Source organism: Nycticebus coucang, chromosome 4, assembly GCF_027406575.1.
Source record: "Nycticebus coucang isolate mNycCou1 chromosome 4, mNycCou1.pri, whole genome shotgun sequence".
In the NCBI taxonomy this organism is placed as follows: domain Eukaryota; kingdom Metazoa; phylum Chordata; class Mammalia; order Primates; family Lorisidae; genus Nycticebus; species Nycticebus coucang.
Window position 1 is genome coordinate 129,538,341 of NC_069783.1, and position 19,858 is coordinate 129,558,198.

The 19,858-nt window shown below is 56.6% G+C and overlaps 2 protein-coding genes across 21 annotated transcripts in view; one reads left to right on the forward strand and one right to left on the reverse strand.

Annotated features, from left to right (window-relative positions):
• The window catches only part of TANGO2 (transport and golgi organization 2 homolog), a 40,437-nt gene extending 35,679 nt beyond the window's left edge, over positions 1-4,758 (reverse strand). Inside the window, exon 1 of one of the 4 annotated variants that reach the window (XM_053587807.1) lies at positions 4,587-4,758. In XM_053587807.1, coding sequence (XP_053443782.1) covers positions 4,587-4,692 — 106 coding nt within the window. In that variant the 5' untranslated portion in view covers positions 4,693-4,758. Of the gene's footprint in view, positions 1-311; positions 363-4,586 lie in introns of those variants that run through there. The other 3 variants (XM_053587810.1, XM_053587811.1, XM_053587809.1) reach the window with 3 other exon arrangements.
• A 205-nt stretch (positions 4,759-4,963) lies between these two features.
• The window catches only part of ARVCF (ARVCF delta catenin family member), a 50,808-nt gene continuing 35,913 nt past the window's right edge, over positions 4,964-19,858 (forward strand). For 4 of the 17 annotated variants that reach the window (XR_008379613.1, XM_053588766.1, XM_053588770.1 and 1 more), the window contains exons 1-2: positions 4,964-5,165; positions 10,190-10,243. Coding sequence is in view for 14 of the 17 variants with exons in the window: in XM_053588766.1 (XP_053444741.1) it covers positions 10,211-10,243 (33 nt within the window). In the remaining 3 variants the exon portion in view is untranslated. The remainder of the gene's footprint in view (positions 5,166-10,189; positions 10,244-19,858) is intronic. The other 13 variants (XR_008379612.1, XM_053588768.1, XM_053588767.1 and 10 more) reach the window with 5 other exon arrangements.

The window sequence follows — 19,858 nt, forward strand, 5'->3', positions numbered from 1 at the left end:
AGTGGGGTTCTGTCTGCCAGCGGCCCCCGCACTCCGTTCCCGCCTTCCAGCAACGCGTACCGCCCTTTCCTCTGCCAGGGTCGGTCTGGTCTCCCCAGACCTGAAAGAGTCCCAGGCCTAGCCGCGCGATTCCATTCTACGCCCCAGAAAGGGGAAACTGAGGCAAGGCACGGCGGTGCGGCCGGCCCACGCGCCCTCGAGCACCGAGTCCCGCTTTTGCCCCCTCGGAGCCTAGAACCCAGTGCCGCTGAGCCCCAGCCAGCCCCATCAGCAGCGGAGTCCGCCGGCAAAGCCGCCTGCCACGCACTCACCGCCTCCGCCGCCGCCGACTTCCGGGTGCCGCGCCCGCGCGCCACCGCCGCCAGCCCAGGCCCCGCCCCACCCACTGCCTGTGTGCTCACCATTGGGCGGCGCGGCAGGGGGCGGGGCAGAACTCTGCATGCTGGGCGCCAGTTGGCTGCGCGCGCTGTCGCTCGGGGGCTGCAGCCCTCCCGGCGCCCCGCCCCCGAGGCTGCGCCAAACCTTGGGGCTGCGCGACCGTCTGGGCACCTAGTAACCCCCGCGGCCTTCCGGGTCTCCTAGGCTCCAGGCCCGTGGGGTCGCCCTAAGAGGTAGCAGCAGCCCTCCTGTCATCTGCTCACTATGTATGTACAGGAATGCTCACTTCCAGACCAGCCCCCGTCAGGCTGGATCCTGGCCTCACCATATCTGTCACCCAACCTTGACCCCTGGACCGAATTATCCTGTCCCGATCATCCCTCCCTTGACTTATTGGCTCCACCTTGACCCCCTCCCCGAGATGTCCCTGCCACTCCCAGGACAGACCCCTGACCACAGAGTAGGCACTCTAGCCCTACCCCCACCACTGAAGCCTTTGAACCCACATCTGGGTCCTGCTCCAAGGATGAGGGGCTGCCCCAGCCTGAGTTGTGCTGGGTGAGCAGATAGACACTGACTGAGGCCCTCCCAAGAGGACAGAGGCCCGGGTTCTGCCCTCAAAAAACTGACAGGGATGGGGCGGCACCTGTGGTTCAGTCGGTAAGGCGCCGGCCCCATATACCGAGGGTGGCGGGTTCAAACCCGGCCCCGGCCGAACTGCAAGAAAAAAATAGCCGGGCGTTGTGGCGGGCGCCTGTAGTCCCAGCTACTCGGGAGGCTGAGGCAAGAGAATAGCTTAAGCCCAGGAGTTGGAGGTTGCTGTGAGCTGTGTGAGGCCACGGCACTCTACCCAGGGCCATAAAGTGAGACTCTGTCTCTACAAAAAAAAAAAAAAAACTGACAGGGATGAGGACTACACCAAGGATGACAATAACGTGCTAAGCACTCTAAACCCAGTTGTCTAGATCCACAGTTCTCATTCACCCCACTTCATAGATGCAAACACTGAAACTCACAGCAGTTATGTTATTCAGTTGAAGTAAAAAAAGGTGACCAGCAGCAGTGGCTGGATTAGCTTCACATCCTTGTGTTGAAGGTGTAGGAGTCCCAGTCCCAACCCAAAGCCCTGATGCCCTGCAGAAAACAGGCTCACACAGGGGAAGGGTCCAGCTCCGTAATCTGCAAAGTCAAAAATCTCACCCAGACGGAAGCGCAGGTCCATTTGGGCCCAATCTTTTGCAGTCTCTGCGACCCTCCTGGAACCCAACAGAAACCTTTATTTTTTTTGAGACAGAATCTCACTATGTCGGCCTGGGTAGAGTGCCATGGCATCACAGCGACCTCCAACTCTTGGGCTTAAGTGATTCTCTTGCCTCAGCCTCCTGAGTAGCTGGGATTACAGGTGTCCGCCACAACGCCCAGCTATTTTTTGGTTATAGTTGTCGTTGTTTGGCAGGCCCGGACTGGATTTGAACCCACCAGCTCCAGTGTAGTGGCTGGCGCCCTAGCTGAGCTACAGGCTGAGCCTTTTTTTTTTTTTTTGATACAGAGTTTCACTATGTTGCCCTTGGTAGAGTACCATGACAGCTCACAGCAACCTCAAACTCTTTTTTTGTTGTTGTTGCAGTTTGGCCGAGGCAGGGCTTGAACCTGCCACCCTAGGCATATGGGGCCGGCGCCCTACTAACTGAGCCACAAGTGCCGCCCCCAAACTCTTGAGCTTAAGCGATTCTCTTGTCTCAGCCTCCCAAGTAGCTGGGACTACAAGCACCCACCACAACGCCGGGCTATTTTTTGTTGCAGTTGTCATTGTTGTTTAGCTAGCCTGGGCCAGGTTCGAACCCGCCACCTTCGGTGTATGTGGCTGGCACCCTAACCACTGTGCTAAAGGTGCCAAGCCCCAACAGAAGCCTTCTATAGCCAAGGAAACCAAGGACTCTGGATGCCCAGGGACATATGGCTAGCAGGCAACAGACCCAGATAGATACTTAGTTTTCCCTCCTCCCATCCAGTAGTGGAATCATGCTGGCCTGGGGCCTGTGATTTCCCTCTAAACAGCCAGACTATATATAGTTCATAAGGTCAAGAGGTAGTGGTAGTGGATAAATGGGATCTGGGCTTTGGTGGTGAGTGACCATGCCCTGGAGTACCGGGCAGTAGCTGCAAAGTAGTGTGCTCCAAAGCACCATGCACCTCAGAGCAAGACACAGAATGACCAAACGTTCCCTGTGCTGCAAAGAGGAATATAGTAACATGTCACACAGTGGTTAGAATCTTGCTCTGTCACAGACAGCATGTGGCCTTGGGCCAGCCCACCCCAGCCATACTCTCCCCAGCCAGACTGAGCCAGACTATGACGTTCTCTCTCACCTCTGACTCACTCTAGCCTGGATGCCATGGAGCAGGCAAGGGCAGATGAGATGGGTCTAGATGGGATGGGCACCTAAACCTTGGGATCTTGGGTCTGCAAGGAGCTGTCTTCCATCTCACCTCTAATTGCACATGTCCTCAGGGAGATCACTGCTTCCTGTGGCCACTTTTTTGGTTTCTGAACACCTGCAAGTGTTGAGACGTTCTTCCTAAATCTGGCTGAAACCTCCTTCTCCCTGGAGTTTCCCCATGTGCTCCACAGCTGTCTCTACAGAGCTGGCCAGCAGCTGGGTGGAGAGGATGAGACAGGAAAGACCCTGGCCTACTGGACCCTCTGCTCTTCCTACTCTGTTTTTGATTCCTGCCTGCAGCCTGATGGGTCAACTGCTGGACAGGGGCCTTGAATCCTGTTTTTACTGGTGCTGCCCACCCGGAGCTAGTGGTTGGGTTGAGGGCAGACAGGTCTCTAAAGCCCCAAGGAGGTGGCGGAACTGATGAGAGGGAAGCAGTCCTCACTTGGGCTGACTTTGGTGCACGATTCTCCATTGTGGTTTCAGCAGAGGTGTGTCCAGCCCCTCTTGCCACCATCTACAAGCATGGGCGGAAGTGGTGCTGGACCACAAAGTCGCTGTGAGAAGAGGGGCTCCAGAAGGACCAGCATCCAATGCCTTGGAGAGGTGCTTGGGGATGGTTAGACATATCAAATCTACTCCTAAATGGAGCCCAGCCACACAGCACCTGAGCCAGAATGTCACTGTGGTCTGCACCACAGGATGAGAGCTACCTCACTTCTGGGGAACCCTGTGTTCCAGGGAAAGAAGCTTCGCTCTGCCCTTCCAGAGCTGCAAGCAACATCCCGTGCCAGGGTGCCAAATAGCTGTCACCCTAAGTGCCAACTCCAATCAATTGGTAGTAGCTGCCTGGCTCTGAAAGACTGCTGGGATCAATTCACCATGACTGCCAGGGCACAGGTGGACCCACTGGTAGTGCCAGTGGTGAGCACTAGCTCAAAGCCACTTCACTTTCTTTGTTCTGTTCTGACCAAGCAACTAATAAATGAACACACTGGATTCCGACGTGGGTAGATAAGTGTGCGGTTCCCCTTTACCACTACCATACTGTTGCCAGCAGTGTATATTCAACAGTGACCTTGGGAATGTAGTAAGCTGACAAACTGGTCATCTCCAGCTGCATCCTGGGCAGGAAAGTCTTAGAACCAACCAAGAGCCAGGGACACTGGCTGAGGGTACAAGCCCTGCAGGGCACCATCCCTGGTGGTGCTTCCTCAAGTTTAAGTGGAACTTGCTGGCGGCCAGCGTCACGGGAGAGGCGAGGTCGGTGCTCTTCACCTGCCAGGGAAATGCAACCTTTGCTCATTTCAACTGGCCATGAGTGTTCCTCCATGACCTCAGGCGGGGTGAAGAAAACTAGATGTGTGGGGAAACGACTCTCTTTCCCCAGGCCCAGAGCTGCAAGGTAGTGCCAAGTGTAGGTGAGGAAGGGCAGCCCCGCGAGAGCCCAGGGTTTCTGTACTGTGGAGGAGGTAAACCCCTAGTGCAAGAGGGGTCTCTTCCTGCTCTTGCAAACCTCCAGCCTGGCTGGACAACCGCCTCACCCGCGCCCCTGCTGTGGGGACCCAGGGCTGGTGAGGGTGGGTGAGCTCCAGGCCCCGCAGTCAGACACTGGGTGCAAGTTTGGTCACATAAAGCGAGGGAGAACCTCTCTGAGCTTGTGAGGTTGTTTCCCATCTGTAAAATGGAGCTAGCAGCAGAACTGCCTTGAGGGTCGTGTGAGGAGCACAACTGGATGTCCGGCGGGAGGGCGCCGGAGAAGGGTACCTGCGAACTGGAGGTGGTGATGAAGGCAGGGCGGCCGGAGTCCGGGGAAAGGGCGCCGGTGCTGCCCGTCCCCGCTCAGGGCCCGACGGTCCCGGGACGTCCTCATTAAGACGACAGGGAGAGGGCAGCCCCGCGCGCCAGGCCGCCGCAGCGGTCCCGGCAGGTGCCCGGGTCGCGGCCCCTCCGCGAGGGGCCGGTCATGCCGCGGGACTGACACCACGAAGGACCAATGGCAGACCGCCGTTTTCGCGCGCCCGTCCAATCGGCACCGGTTGCCGGGCCGTCCCGGGTCTCTCGACCAATGGGAAAATTTGCGGTCGGAGGGGGCGGGGCAGAGGTGCGTGTATCCAGCCGGGCTCGCTTTGCGCACGGGCCCCGCGAGGGGCGGGGAGGGCTGGCCGGCGGGCTGCGCGCTGGCCCTGAAGGGAGGGGTCTGCCCCGCACCCGTCCGAGGTAGGGCCCCGCGGACCGCGACCCGCGCCGCGCCCTGGGGACGCTGTTCCCCGCGTGCCAAAGGACCCGGGGACGCCCGGCCGGGGGCGGGGGCTGCGCTGCGGAGCCGCCCACGCCACACTCCAGGTAAGCCTTGGACAGTGGGCGGGGCTCGGGGTCTGGGGCTGAGGGTCTGAGCTGGCGTCCAGGCCCGTATTGGGGCGGAGACTGGGCACGGGGACGCAGGTCCGGGCTGCGACCTGGGCAGGGATGGGGCAGGGTGCTGGGCTCCGAGTCGAGGTCCGGGCCGGGGTCTGCGCCAGGGCCGGAGCCCGGCTCTGCCCCACCCGCCCCACGCCCGCGCTGCGGCGCCGACACCCCGGGCCGGCGGGGTGGGTCCCTTTGTGCTCGGCCTGGGTCCTTACCCGTCCTGGCCTGGGCTTCTCGCACAGCGCTGCCCTGCCAGGCGCCGTCCAGTCCGCAGCCGTGTCCACCCCGCGCCTCGCACCCAGGGCCGTCGGCAACGGAAACTTTTCCACGGCCCAAGGGGTGGCCAGGCCGGGGTACTTTCCTGGGGCGCTTCCGGGAGCGGAGGGGCCCCGACGGACCAAAGGGATGTGCTGTACCGCGCTGCTCCCGCCGTCCCGGGATGCGCATGGGGGCGCCACCCGAAATCTGCCAGGGGCTCTGGCCTGGGGCTCCCTCCCCGCGTCGCCCCTGCGCCCCCTGGCAGCCGCATGCCTTCCTGTTTTAGTTTTTAAATAATTAAATACTGGATACTTAGACTAGTTTGTCGTTTGTAACCTATATGTAAGTTATAAGACCGAAATGGAACTAAGGGACTCCCGTTCCCCTTCCTTGAATACCCAGATACGTTTAAAAACCCGGAGAAAAGAAAAACACCCCCATGTGTTCCAACTTTTAGGGTAGACTCTTACTGTTGCTGTCTGACCACCTCAGGTGGTCACCCACACTCTGGTGGGGTAAACCTCACCTAGGAGTGTGGACCAGGGGACCCTCCACCCCGAGATCCCAGCCTCTGCCTTTACTCTGGGGTCCAGGCTGTGGTCAAAGATCTGGCCCATCCAGGTCAGGTGCTGGCGGTATTGGGCTGTGTTTTTGGTATTGGTGCCGGATGCAGGGGCTGTCAGAACCCTCTTGCCCATGTGCTGGACAGGGGGCTGGACAGTTCTGAGCAGGTGGCTCAGCCCACGGCATGTGGGGCAGTATGTCTGGGAAGACATGGACTTCCCCTCCCCCTGCCTTTCCCCCTCCCTGTGGACTTGGGGTGTGAGGTCAGCGAGTGATACCTGCTCCCACCTGTGCCCTGACCTCAGCCCGGTCTTTCAGCTTGGACTCTGCCAGGGCCTAGCATGGGAGAGCCGTCACTCAACACAGCACCTTGTGTCCCAGCTTGGCCAGGAGGGTCGCAGTGCACAGCCAAGCTAGCCTCTACCTGGGATTTTCTGCACCAACAGAAGTACCTGCTGGATAAACTGGGCTTGGTCCTCAGTCCTGCAGTATCAGAGCCCTCTCCACGTCTGCACTGCTTGACTCCCATGTGTGCCCTGGCACCCCCCTCCCCCCACCTCAGTCTCTTCCAGTTCTAGGGGCCCCTCTGCCTCTCAGAGGCTCTGTGAGGGTGGGGGTGCTCCTTTATTCCTGTTGGTGCTACACCCAGATTCAGAGTGAGTTTATTGTACCTCTTTACCCCAAGAGACAGGCCTGGATGGACACAAAACAGTCCTGGGGGGCAGGAACAGTGGGACGCCAGCCCCTGAGAGGAGCCAGGAGCTCTGCACAGTTGGCAGGGGCCCCTGGAGCCTGCCCCACGCCCTGCCTGGCAGAGGTAGAGCTGGGCTCGCATCAGAAATAAGGTTGAGCAGTTGGAGGGCAGCAATACAAGGTAGGGGCTCTGGGAACTCCCCAACAGTGGTTCGACTCAGGGGAAAGCACCCGTTCTTCTGCTTGCTCCCATCAAGAGCAGGATAAGGTTTCAGGTCCCTCTGCAGGAGCCCCAAAATTAGGGGGCACAGGGTTGGGGATCCCTTTGTGGGCTTTCTTGTCTGGGGGGCTACCTATTTTGGGTGGGGAAGGTGAGCCCAGAGCTGGGGGACATCTGTGTGGCTTGCAGACTGCCTCCCCCAACCCCAAGTCAGCCCATAGGCCCTCCCACTGCCCCTGGGACTGAGGGGCTGGCGGCCTTTGGCAAGGCAGCTGGGCAGCTGGGAGCTGAGTGTGGCCACCAGAGGGCAACCAGCACCAGGATGACCAAGGCAAGCCAGACCAGCTCCACCCAGCTTCTCCCTGTGGGTGAGACCCTTCCCCAGGAGCCTGGCTCAGGCAGCTAGAGCTCAGGGATCTCTGCCCCTCGCTGACCTCACACCCCGAGTGCAAGCAGAGGAGGACCTGCAGGCCAGCGCAGGCTCAGTGGGGATGGGGAAGGACTCAGCCTCACCTGCATGGCCCTGAGTGCAGCTGCTTCCAGGCTCACATACCAGACACCTCCCTGGCCCCCTAGTGGAATGAGTGTGCTCTCATGATGAGCCCAGAGCAGCAGGCAGTCATCTGGAAAGTGTCTGTTTTGCTGTAGTGGGCACAGTTGTCATTGAGCTATGCAACTCCCTCATCCAGTGACTGAAAGGTGCCTTGCATGTGTGCCCACACTGGGTGTCACGAGGGCACGTTCCCTGCTGCCTGCAGTTGGTCTCGCCTCCTGTTCACAGAGCAGGAAGCTAGGAGACTTGCAGAGCAGCAGCCTCCGAGGCTTCACTGAAGGCGTGCAGATCGAGCTCTCAGGCCTGCCAACCCTCATCTGGGCTCCTCACTGCCCGCCCACCCCGGCCCTGGGTTTGGTTTGTGCTCATGGGAGATGCCTCACGCAGTCAGCCATCCTAGGGGCCTCAGTGTGCCAGTCTGGAATCATGGTGGCCCTTGGAGCCTGGATGAGGCTAATGCCCCTGCCTGAGACCCCTGAACCTTCCACTGACACTGCCAGAGCTGTAGGCCTTTCTAAGGCAGGGGCAGGTCTATGGGCTGTAGGCAGGTGGGGGCTGTTGGAGCCCCATGCTAGGCACTAGGTCTGGACAGTTTGGTGGAGAACCCAGTGTGGGGAGCCCATGGCAAGGGTAGGCCCTGGCCATCCTCATTTGGGGGAGGGAGTGTGACAAGGGTGTAGCTGTTCCTTGGCTAGGAGCCTGCAGGCCAGCCTGGAGGTGGTCCTTAGAAGGACTCCCGAAATTGAGCACCCCTCACTTTCCCATAATGATCCTGTTACTAATTCTGCCTTCACCTTGCTGTCCTGTCTGTCTGCCCTTCTGTCCATCTGTTGCCCAGAGCTCCCCACAAGCTGGCTGCAGTCACTCTGCCTGTCCTCACCTATATTATGCTGCCCTAATAAGGGAGATCTACACTTCTGACTGCCCTCCCTGAAAGTCCTCCTGTCTCTGCCCCCACCAGCCTCCTTGGGGGCACCTTCTCCAGCCCCTGGTCCCTGCTGCTGGTCTCCGTGTGTTTGCAGGCCCCTGGCCCAGCTGGAGCCTTGCCAGGTGGAGGCAGGTGACACAGGGCTGCACTCTTGTGGCTATACATCCCCAACCGGATGGATGACTTTGGGGATCTCGGGGTTCAGAAACTGGACCAAATTTCCCCATCTGTGATATGGGGTGTAAGGCTGACCCAGGGCATGCAGTGGAAGTCAGCGAGATGATAGTTCAGCACCAGTATGTTGTGACCTCTGGGAGAGCCTGGTGTTTATCAGGGCTGATAATAAAAAAAGTCACGGGTCGGCGCCTATGGCTCAAAAGATAGGGCGCCAGCCCCATATGCTGGAGGTGGCGGGTTCAAACCCAGACCCGGCCAAAAACCACCAAAAAAAAAAAAAGTCATGCGTTGTCCATGGGCCAAAATCTATAGTGAACTTTAAGCTAAAAACAAAGGTGTCCTGGAAACATCGGGCTGAGAGCAAAAGCTGATCCTGAGCCTCAGACCTCAGGGTAGGAGCAGCGACCTTCTGCCTGGGGGGTGTGGAACTAGTGGGTAGGCTCCCAGCTAGGCCTGTCTCTCCTGGGCACACATGGCACGTACACGCACACACGCACTCACCTCTGCCTGGCTCCGGCCCCTGCTTTTCCCCTGCCTCTGGCCTTGGAGTCCTATACCCCTGCAATCCCACCCTGATACCCGGCCAGCCCTCCACCTCATGATAAACCCCTACCCATGACGAAGGGGCTGTTACAAGGCAGAGAGACCTACCCTTGGGGTCCCCAGATGGACCATGTCCACAGAGGAGGGCTGGGCAGAGACCTGGAACAATCCAGAAAATGGTGTGGAGCCAAGGAGAGAGCCGTAGTTGCCCGCGTCCCCCTGGAGATGGCCACCCCTCCTTGCTGGTCTGTGCTGTCTTGTTTTTCATTTTTATGACACGAACACTCTGGCAACATCCCCAGGCCCAGCTATAATGAGAGGACTGCATCCCCTGGGCCATCGGCTGAGATAGGAAGCTGGGAGGTTCCTTCTTCCCCGAGGCAGGACTGCAGTTGTGAGAAGTACAGACACCGTCTTGTCCCCTGTTCCAACCCATAAAGCTGGGCAGCCCAGGCTCAAGTGCCAGTCCCCAGGGCCCAAATGGTCATACCTGGCCATAGGTGCGGGCCCAGGAGCCTGTCTGCCACCTGTCATACTGGGTCCTGGGGACAGGGACCTGGAGCACCCCAGCATCTGGTTCAGCCTCAGGAGCCCCAGGAGAGGCAGGGGTCCTGTCCTATAGGGCAGGGCTAGAAGAGATCCTCAGGGGCTGTGACCACTGTGTGGGCCAGCTAGGACCTTGGGCCTGCCTCCACTGATGTCAGAGTCCTTGCTCCTGTGCCATTTTTCATGACAAAACATACCCAACCTTCCAGGATGGAGACAAGGTCATTGTAAGTCCACCGTCTTAGAGGGCAGTCAGCAGTGTTAGGGATGCTTGACTGTCATGAGCTGCTGCCTGTGCACATGGGGATGAGAAAGTGCACTTGAATGTGTGGCTGTGAGTCGGGAGCCTCAGGGTCTGCCCTTGACCTGGGGCCAGGGATGGCAGTGTTCCTGCTGGGGGCATAGTCTGGACCAGTGTGCCAGAAGGGACTTCACTCAGCCAGGCTGGCCTCATGCTGTACCCTCTGCTCTTCCTGCAGGAGCCGGAGACGATAGGATGGATGTTGGGATGTGCTGATCTCCCCTCAAGACAGGTGAGTGGCCTGGGCTGAGCCTGGGGACATCCCCTCCCCATATAGGACAGCAAAGTGTATTGGTGGGCCTTGTGGGTGGGGTGGCAAGGGTGGACTATAGCCCCAGGCAGTATGTGCTTCTGGTCTGCCTCTTGCTGAGGTGGGCACAGCTCCTGGGGTGGACGGGGTGAGTGTGGCGACACCAGATTTGATGTCTAGCTTAAGGGAGGGGCATGTTGCAGGGCTGACCAAGTAGGTTTGCTAGTCAGTGCTGGTTAGGAACTCCACTGGGACTACTCGGGCCCACTCAGCTGGGATGACAGCCACCATAGAGTCTGATATTGGCACACCCGCCTAGCCCAGCACTTGGCTTTGAGAGGCTCCTGGGTACCCTGGGAAGACAGGAAATGCTGGTTGAGACTCTTGTCTGAAAGGGCCAGGTAGTGAATCTTTTAGTTTTGTGGGCCTCTTGGTCTCTGTGATAGTTGCCCTGCTCTGCTGTCATGGGGCAGATAACTGGTAACTGAGCAGTCTGTGTCCTGGTCATGGCTGTGGGCCAAACGTGCTATTGTGTTTGGGGTTCATCTGTTAAGTATGGCCACCAGCTCCAGTGGGACTGAGGTGTGGTGCCTAGAAAGTGTGGCGGGGAGAAGAGGCCAAGAGACCCTTGTGTCCCCCAGGACCCTCTGAAGGGTAGAGAGGTGTGTCCTGCTCGCAGGCCGATCTGTCAGAGTTTGGCTGTGGTGGCTGCTGCCCAGTAAGGTGGGGATAGCTTGCTTTATTTCTCTGGCACCACAGTCCAGTCCCCAACCTGGCCGATAGCACCCAGTACTGTTTCCGTGGGAGGCTTGGCTGCCCCCAGCCCTGTGATTGATTCTCAGTGACACTTAGTGTAGTGTGCAGGCCTGGCCCAGTTGGTGCTATGCTCACGTGCTGGAGGGAAGGTGATGGCCACAGACCCAGGAGCCCCCAGGCCTCCAGATGCCTGGGTGTCCTGTGCTGAGGTCTGTGGGACAGAGGGGAGGGACAGGGTGGCCAGCTTCTTGTCTGTTCCCAGGACCTCGGGCGTGGGAAGCTGCTGGCTAGGCCAGCCTGGTTGGAGCCGGGTCTGCTGCTGTGCGGCTGTGTGGGAGGACCAGCATCTGGCCAGGCAGCTTTCTGCTTGGACCATTCAGCCATGTGAGGTCTTCTGGGTGAGGAGTGAAGAGGTTCATGCAGGCTGGCCAGCATTGGCCAGGCCTAGGGATGTGGTATTGCTTGTGGCACAGGTGCCATGGTGCCCAGGAGGAGGGTGGCCAGAGGGGTTGTCCTACCCCCTTGAACTCCTCATAGGTGGCCACATGTCAAGGAGCCCTGGTCAGACAGATGTTCATTGACAGCTCTGCTATGCAGAACGGTGCTAGGTCAAGCAGCTCTCACCACTGTCTGCTCTTTCCTGTCCCGTTTTCTCCCTCTAGCTCTTGGTCTTCTCCCTATTTCTCTCTGTCCTCTTGGTGTCTCTTTCTCTGCCTCTTCGTTTTCCCATCTCTGTCTTGCCTAGCTGGAGAGTGGTGATTGATTATTCATGTCTGCCCAGGGCACTACAGGGGTAGACGGTGGCCTCTACCTAACAGGGCTGGGCCCTGTTTCACAGGTTGGGAAGCAGAATCTGGGCCCTGGCTTATGGTTGCCTGCTCTGCTGGGCTGGGGCATGGTCCTGCCTACACCAGAAGGGAGGTGGGTAAGAGGCCACGGGGCTGAGTTGGGATAGGGACTGAAGGTCAGCTCACTTGTCTCTGGCCACTCAGCACTGCTTGCCAAGCCCCTGGAAATTGCTGCCACATCAGGACCAACCCCATCCTGAGGAGCCCCCAGCCCAGCTGAGGAGACACGGAGAAAAGCCACCTGTGGAATGGCAAGATGGTGGTGAATAGGACAGGCTGGACAGCAGGGTGGGGGACAACACACACAGATGCCAGGCCCAGTGAGAGGGGCTGGTGGGAACACAGGGGCCTTGACCTTCATCACTGTGGGGCTAGCACTGGTGTCCCCTCCCAGAGATCAGCACAAGCTGGGCCTTCACTGTAGGTCCGTGTCTGTCTGCCAAGGAGCAAGGCTCTGTCTTCTGTCTGACTCCCACACTGGGTCACCCTCCTCTTGGGGTTTTGATGTGTTTCTCCACCATTGATGTGAGTCTTTATAAATTAAAGATATTAATTCTTTGTTCATCTCTCTGCCTGCTGTACATTTTTTCTCAGCCTTTTAATTTTTGTTTATGATGGTTTTGATGTTCAGAAATTTTTCATATTTAGTGGTGAAACTGTTAGCGTTATTTCATTGCCATGAGTGTAGTCAGCGCTCAGCGTGCAGACAGATAAATATGCACCTGTTTTTTCTTCTAGTGGATATTTCCACTTGAGTTTTGTACACTCAGAACCTATTCCATCTGTCTTAGTCCCTTTTGTGCTGCTATATCAGAATACCTGAGATTGGGTAATTTATAAAGAGCAAAGATTTATTTCTTACAGGCCTGGAGGCTGGGGAGTCTGAGATCAAGGGGCCTGTCTTGTGAGGGCCTTTTTTGTCACCTTGTGGGGAAGGAGGAAAGAAGGGAAGTCAGCATGAGAGAGTATGGAGTAGTGGGCTCAGCCTTGTGTCAGGATCCTGCTCTGAGATGACAAACCCACTCCTGCAGTTATGAGGCCAGAGCCCTGGAGACCTAATTACTTCTTAAAAGTCCCACCTATCAGCATTGTTGCATTGGGGATGAAGTTTCTAGCCTGTGAACTTTGGGGGACACATTCAAACCATTGCACCATCTAGTATGTATTTTGACATAAACGTGAGGCAAGGATTTAACTTTGTTTTTACAGTGGCATCTGAACAGTCTCTGGTGGGCTAGTAACCTTATCACTAGAAGTTGGAAATATCACGACATCCTCACGTTCTTGGGTTTGGGTTTGGACCAGGGTGGGGACCTCCTCATCTTTGTTTTCAGAAGCCCCAGTTGTCCTGTGTGAGTGTTTCGATGGTCACTGTCTTTTCCTCCCAGGACCTCTGTGGCACTTCCCATGACCTGGCCCTGCCTTCCCAGGCTGGCCTTCCCAGTGGGGGTGTGGCACACTTGGGGCCATCTGCTCAGAACAGGGCCTGGTTCCCACTGCAGTGGGCCCCTTAGAAGTCCCCATAGTAGGCTGGGCATGGTGGCTTATACCTCTAATCCTAGCAGGTGGGATGGCCGAGGTGGGTAGATAGCCTGAGCTTAGGAGTTCCAGACCAGCCTGAGCAAAAGCAAGACCCTAACTCTGCTAAAAATAGAAAAACTAGGCTCGGCGCAGCACAGTGGTTACGGCACTGGCCACATGCACAGAGGCTGGAGGGTTTGAACCCAGACTGGGCCAGCTAAACAACAATGACAACTGCAACAAAAAAAATAGCCAGGCGTTGTGGTGGGTGCCTGTAGTCCCAGCTACTTGGGAGGCTGAGGCAAGAGAATTGCTTAAGCCCAAGAGTTGGAGGTTGCTGTGAGCTGTGACGCCATCGCACTCTACCGATAGCCCCAGCTACTTGGGAGGCTGAGTCAAGAATATCACTTGAGCCCAAGGTTGCTGTGAGCCATGGCACTCTACCCAGGGCGACAGAGTGAGACTCTGTCTCCAAAAAATACAAATAAAAAGTAAAAAAAGAAGTCCCCATAGCAATATGGAACTCTTTGCTGGCATCTGGTATTTGTGTGCTGACCGAGGCTGGGCCCCTGAGCCACCCTACAGTGAGCAGCAGGTCTCCCCATGGCTCGCCTATACTTTCACATGGGAATGTCCCCATCCAGTGGCATGCTGAGCTGGCTCTGTGCATCCTTGTGACCAAAGGCAGAGGTGCTTCCAGACCAGGGGCTCACACATGAACTGGTTGTGTTCCCAGCATTGGAGGCTGGTGGTCAGGCCATGGTTGGCTGATCTGGCTGCCCTGCAAACCCTTGCCCTTGGAGCCCAGGAGCCTGGTTCAGGCCAGCCAGCTCCCTTTCCCATGTTGTGTCTTATCAAGATGACTGGTGTCTAGTGGCGTGGTCTGTGCTACAGGGCCAGCCAGCCTGGAGAGGCCTGCAGCACCAGGGCCACCAGGTGAGAGCCCTGGCCATCTTGCCCCAGCCATCTCTGCCTCAGGGCTCCTGGGCAGTGTCTGCCACACCATGATAGGGGCTGTTTTGGTGCATTCCGCTCCCTGTGTTGCCTTGCCTGGCCCTGGCCTTGGCCTCACCTTTCTCCCCAGAACACCTGGCCCTGGGCTTACCTCTCTGGCCTCTCCCTGGGCCTCCCACTGCTCCTCAATTGATGTCAGCCCTGGCTTTTCAGAAGCCTCTCTGGACTCAGGCCAGGTATGAGGCTCTCCTTCCCCCAGGCTTGGGTGCCCCCATTCCAGCCCGATTCTTAGGGAGTCCTGTGTGGTGGGATGGCCTGTGGGAGTGCCCCCCTGCAGCTCAGATTTGGGGAGTCTAGGCAAAGGGGCAGGCCTGTGGGGATGCTACTCTGTGTTGGATGGGGGAGGTAAGACCTGTGCCCCATTGTCCCTCCCCTAGTCTTGCCCCAGGCCACATGTTTCAGTGGTGAGTTCAGTATTTCTAATATGCCTTTAGTTAAATGTTTTCTTTTCAAAATATTTTCATTGTTTCTGAAACCCTAATCAGGCTGTTCACCCATCTGAATGTACTCGCTGCGCTCTGCATTTTGCAAGATAATGATGCTACAGAGATGGCTGCCAAACCTGTCCTCCCTCCCGGCCAGTGCATGCCCTGGAGGGAGGTATGGGGCATGCCCAAAGCCCATCCAGGCAGGTCCAGATCCAGCCACAGCTGCTGGACTGGCACTGAACATATAGGTTGGGAAACTGAGGCCTGAGCTTTGGGGGCTTCCAGCATGGCTTAGGGGTAGGGGTCTCAGCCTGGACAAGGCTCAAGGCAGCTTCTGCCTTCTCTGAGGACCCATGACCTGCCTCTGGCCTGGAGTTAGGGCCACACCCTACTGCCAGGTACGGCCCGTGTCCCCCAGGTTCCAGTGTTCCCTGGTGTACCCAAGAGGCCGAGTGGCTGAGCATCAGGTGCCAAGGGACTGTGGTGCCGGTGGCCCCCATTTGCCTTTGTTTCTTATAAGCAATATGTGCTTGTTTATAGAAAGTGAAAGCAGTTTAAGTGCAGAAAAGGAAGAGGACTAAGAACTCCTACCTGCCACACACAGGTCCACAGTCAGCAGGTGTGACCGCCACCCCAGTGGTTTGTCAGTGTGCCCTGCACTGTGATCCTGGCATTGGCCCCGTCCCTTTCCTGTTGTCCCCAAAGCAGGGTGGGCACCCTCCATGGGCACCTTCTCCCCATCAGCAGCCTCTCCTGGAACAGCCTGGCTCCCTGCCCCTGGGCCTTGCCTCCCACTGGGCACCCAAGAAACACACCCCACTGTGGGCCCAGAGCTACTTTTCTGTCTTTGAACAATTTGAGCTTGGCCTTGAGGTCCTGGCAGGGCAGGGTGTGTGTACGTGCAGGGCAGAGCCTTAGTAGGGAAGGTCGTACAGCAAGCCTGTGTGGGGCGGGGTGGGTGTGAGTACCTTGAAGGGGGCCCCACCACAGGCCCTTTCCCCGGGGACGCCTAGGCCCACCTTCCACAGACAAAGCCCACCCAGAAATCTACCCAGAGGACAGAGCCCCACTGGGAAGGCAGACAGCCCAGGAGCCACACCTGTAAGGTGCCAGGGAGCCCAGCCCCCTCACAGGCATGCCTGTGAGGTGACACCATTCCTGGTTCTGTGTTAAAGGACCTGGGACATCCTGGGCCCTGGCTGGTCCCCACCAAGCCTGCTGTGGGTGCCGTGCAGAGCTGGTGCTGGGGCTCCCCTCTCAGCTTCTGCACTCCACATACCCTGTCTGTGTACTTCAGCCTCCAGCCTAGTCCCCAGGGGAGTGGGAGGCCTGGCAGCCCCCCTGCCAGTGAAGCACTGGGTCCTGTGGACCTGCATCCAGGGGCACGGGGGTGCCCTGGTAGTGAGAGCAGCCACTTCCGAGCTGAGCCTCCTGTGCACACAGCTGCAGGCCCTGCATCCCCCACATACCCATATTCTGAGGCTCTAGAGGTCTGCTGAGGGGTCAGCTCTGCCCCTTGGAACATGCCGTGGGCCACCCAGTCTGCCTACCACAGGTGAGCTGGGGCTCTAGGACCCTGTCCAGAAGGCCTGATAGCATGGGGCGGTGTAGTCACAAGGAGGGGCAGGGGACAGGGAGATGTGAGATGCAGGGAGTGTGGGGCTCAGGAGGAGTTGAGAGGGTAAGGCACAGAGGGAGGTGGAGGTGGCTTGGCACAGGGAGGGAAGGAGGAGAAAGCTGCCCACGTGTTGTAAGCACTCCAGCCACACACAGCACTTTCTGAGGGGAACTGGTGTTGCTGGGGTGGGCAGGCCATGGACTCTGGGGTTCCCAGTCAAAGGGCACAGGCTACAAACCCCACCTGTTTCTTCCTGCCTGGGGAGGATGGGGGCTCAATTGCCTGCCAGGAGGGTGGCAACCTGCCCAGGGCCCTGAGAGGACAGGTTCACAGCCAGGTCGCCACTTGGGCCCTCCTCTTCTCAACCTGGGCTGCCCATTGTCCTGCCTACCACAGGCCCACACCTGGTTGGGGCTGGAGACTTGGGTGAGGCCAAGACCATCTTCCTCGCAGTGGAAAGGGAATGTCTTACACATGAGGAAACTGAGGTTCAGTGAGCAAAGCGGGCCTCGCTGCCAGCCCAGCCCCAGGCAAACACTCCTTCCCTTTCCAGTCTTTCAGGTGACATTTCTTTGGCATTTGTAGGGAGCTATTGGTGACAAGACTAATTCAGTATTTGTGTTTGAAGAATGAAGTCCAGACATTTATTTGCCAAACCAGAGGCATTAATTTTAAATTAAGCCTGTGTGCTCACACACTTCTGCCTTTACAGAGCCAGGGGTTTCCAGAAGCTCAGTATTGCTGGGGGTGGGCCTGGGTAGGCCCAGGATGTGGTGTGAGTAAGGAGGCCATGTGTGACTTTGTGAGCCAGGCAGACGGCCTTGTGCCTGGAGCCCTGGGGTGCAAGCCTTCAGGGCTAGCACATAGGCTGGCAGGGTCCTATGACTTGTTCCCCAACCCTGACCTCACCTGCCCTGCTCTGGGCACTCAGAGCCTTTGCACCTCCACCAACGGTGACAACTTCCCAGAGCCACTACCATCGTGGCAGGACAGGAGGAGTGAACCTTAGCCAGACCCTAGGTCTAAGGACAGTATGTTTGGGGAGGAAGGGTAGGAGTTCTGTGTAGGAGTGGAACAGTGTCCCCTGTCCCCTCCCTTGCTGCTGGGGAGGCTGCTTCTGCCAAGGCCAGAGCAGCTCCTGCACTGGGCCTGGTTCTATTACCCTTTCATTCATCAAATATTTATCTGTTTCCACATCCCCACTCCCCCTTGAGCCTCCTTAGTCCCTGGACACCGTAATCCTTACTCCTTATCTGCACCCACCTTGCACTCTGCAGAATGCCTGGATGGCCCAGGCTTATAGCTGGTCATTCTAGAAGCAGAGGTGAGGTGCCCCTACCAAGGCGGCACCTCCTGAGCCTCTGGACCCCGAAGGTGGTCCTTCTTACAAAAATTAGTGCACAAGCCTGGTTCCTGGGGCTGGCCTGGGCATGGGAGCTGCAGTGCTCTGCAGGCCTGGCCGAGGCTCTGTTCTCTGGTACTCCTTGCTATCTATGTGCAGCTGGAACAACTTGAACATCTGAATATGTGTCAAGTGCTGTGTGGCTGCCCCCCAGCCCTGACCTGTAACCCAGCAGGGCCCAGGCAGTCTCATCTCTCCTACTCTGACCATCAGTCAGATGTGGCAGCAGGGGAAGGTTTAGAGTTTTGTAATCTTCCTTACTGAGGCAGAGGCCTAAGTAGTGGACTGCACAACAGGAAACTTCACAGTGTGATCCTGGGCTTACAAGTTAATTTTCTGTACTCTCTTTTAGTTCTGTCCTGTCTGAACAGTATCTATTAAAAATCTCTGTTTCTAGGCTCAGCACCTGTAGCTCAAGTGGCTAAGGCACCAGCCACATACACCAGAGCTGGCGGGTTCAAATCCAGCTCGGGCCTGCCAAACAACAATGACAACTACAACCAAAAAATAGCCAGGCACTGTGGCAGGCGCCTGTAGTCCCAGCTACTTGGGAGGTTGAGGCAAGAGAATCGCTTGAGCCCAGGAGTTGGAGGTTGCTGTGAGCTGTGATGCCACAGCACTCTACCCAGGGTGACAGCTTGAGGCTCTGTCTCCAAAAAAAAAAACAAAAAACAAAAACTCCATTGCTAGTATGTGGTAGGTAGTCAGTAATAGGTGCAATTTTTGTTCCCTAATTCCCATATCTTGTTGGTCATTTCAGTGGGAATTTTGGTTTGGGGACTTAAAGGCTATGAATTTACCTCTGTGCAACTTTGGCTGTAACCTATTCTCATTCTCTCTCTCTCTCCCTCTCTCTTTCTCTCTCTCTACCCCCTGCCCCTGTATCTATCTATCTATCTGTCTGTCTGTCTGTCTGTCTATCTATCTATCTATATATATATATAGTGGTCATTTATTTTTTCACTGTTTTTAAGTAGCCAACTCTTCATTCTTAAATTTTTATCTTTGATCTATTATTGATTTTTTATTTTTATTTATTTATTTATTTTTTGTGTGTGTGGAGACAGAGTCTCACTTTACCACCTTCAGTAGAGTGTCATGATGTCACAGGACTCACAGCAACCTCTAGCTCCTGGGCTTCAGCGATTCTCCAGCCTCAGCCTCCCGAGCAGCTGGGACTACCGGCGCCCACCACAATGCCCAGCTATCTTTTGGTTGCAGTTCAGCCAGGGCTGGGTTTGAACCCGCCACCCTCGGTATATGGGGCCGGCGTCCTACTCTCTGAGCCACAGGCGCCACCCTTTTATTTTTATTTTTACGAGACAGAGTCTCACTACGTTGCCCTGGGTAGAGTGCAGTGGCATCACAGCTCGCAGCAACCTCAAACTCTTGGGCTTAAGCGATTCTCTTGCCTCAACCTCCCAAATAGCTGCCACAACGCCTGGCTATTTTTTGGTTGCAGTTCTCATTGTTGTTTAGCAGACCTGGGCCTGGTTCGAACCCTCCGGCCTCGGTGTACGTGGCTGGCGCCCTACCCACTGAGCTACGGGCATGAAGCCTGATCTACTATTTATTTAAAAGGGTGCTATATAATTTCTGATTGGGCACTATGGCTCATATGTGTAATCCCAGCACTTTGGAGCACTTTGGGAGGCTGAAATGGGAGAAGTGCTTGAGGCCAGAAGTTTGAGACTAGCCTGGATGACCCCTGTCTCTACAAATACAAAAAGGAATTTACAGAGGGGTATATGTAATTTTTGGCTTATTACATGGGAGGGGCCCTCTATTTAATTTTGATTTTTAATTTTGATAGAATATGCATAACAAAATTTACCATCTTAATCATTTTCAATTGTACAGTTCAGTACTGTCAAGTCTGTTGGTGATACTGTGCAATCAATCTCTAGAACTTTTTCTCTTTTTTCTTTTTTATTGTTGGGGATTCATTGAGGGTTCAAAGAACCAGGTAGAACTTTTTCTTCTTTTTTTTTTTTTTTTGTAGAGACAGAG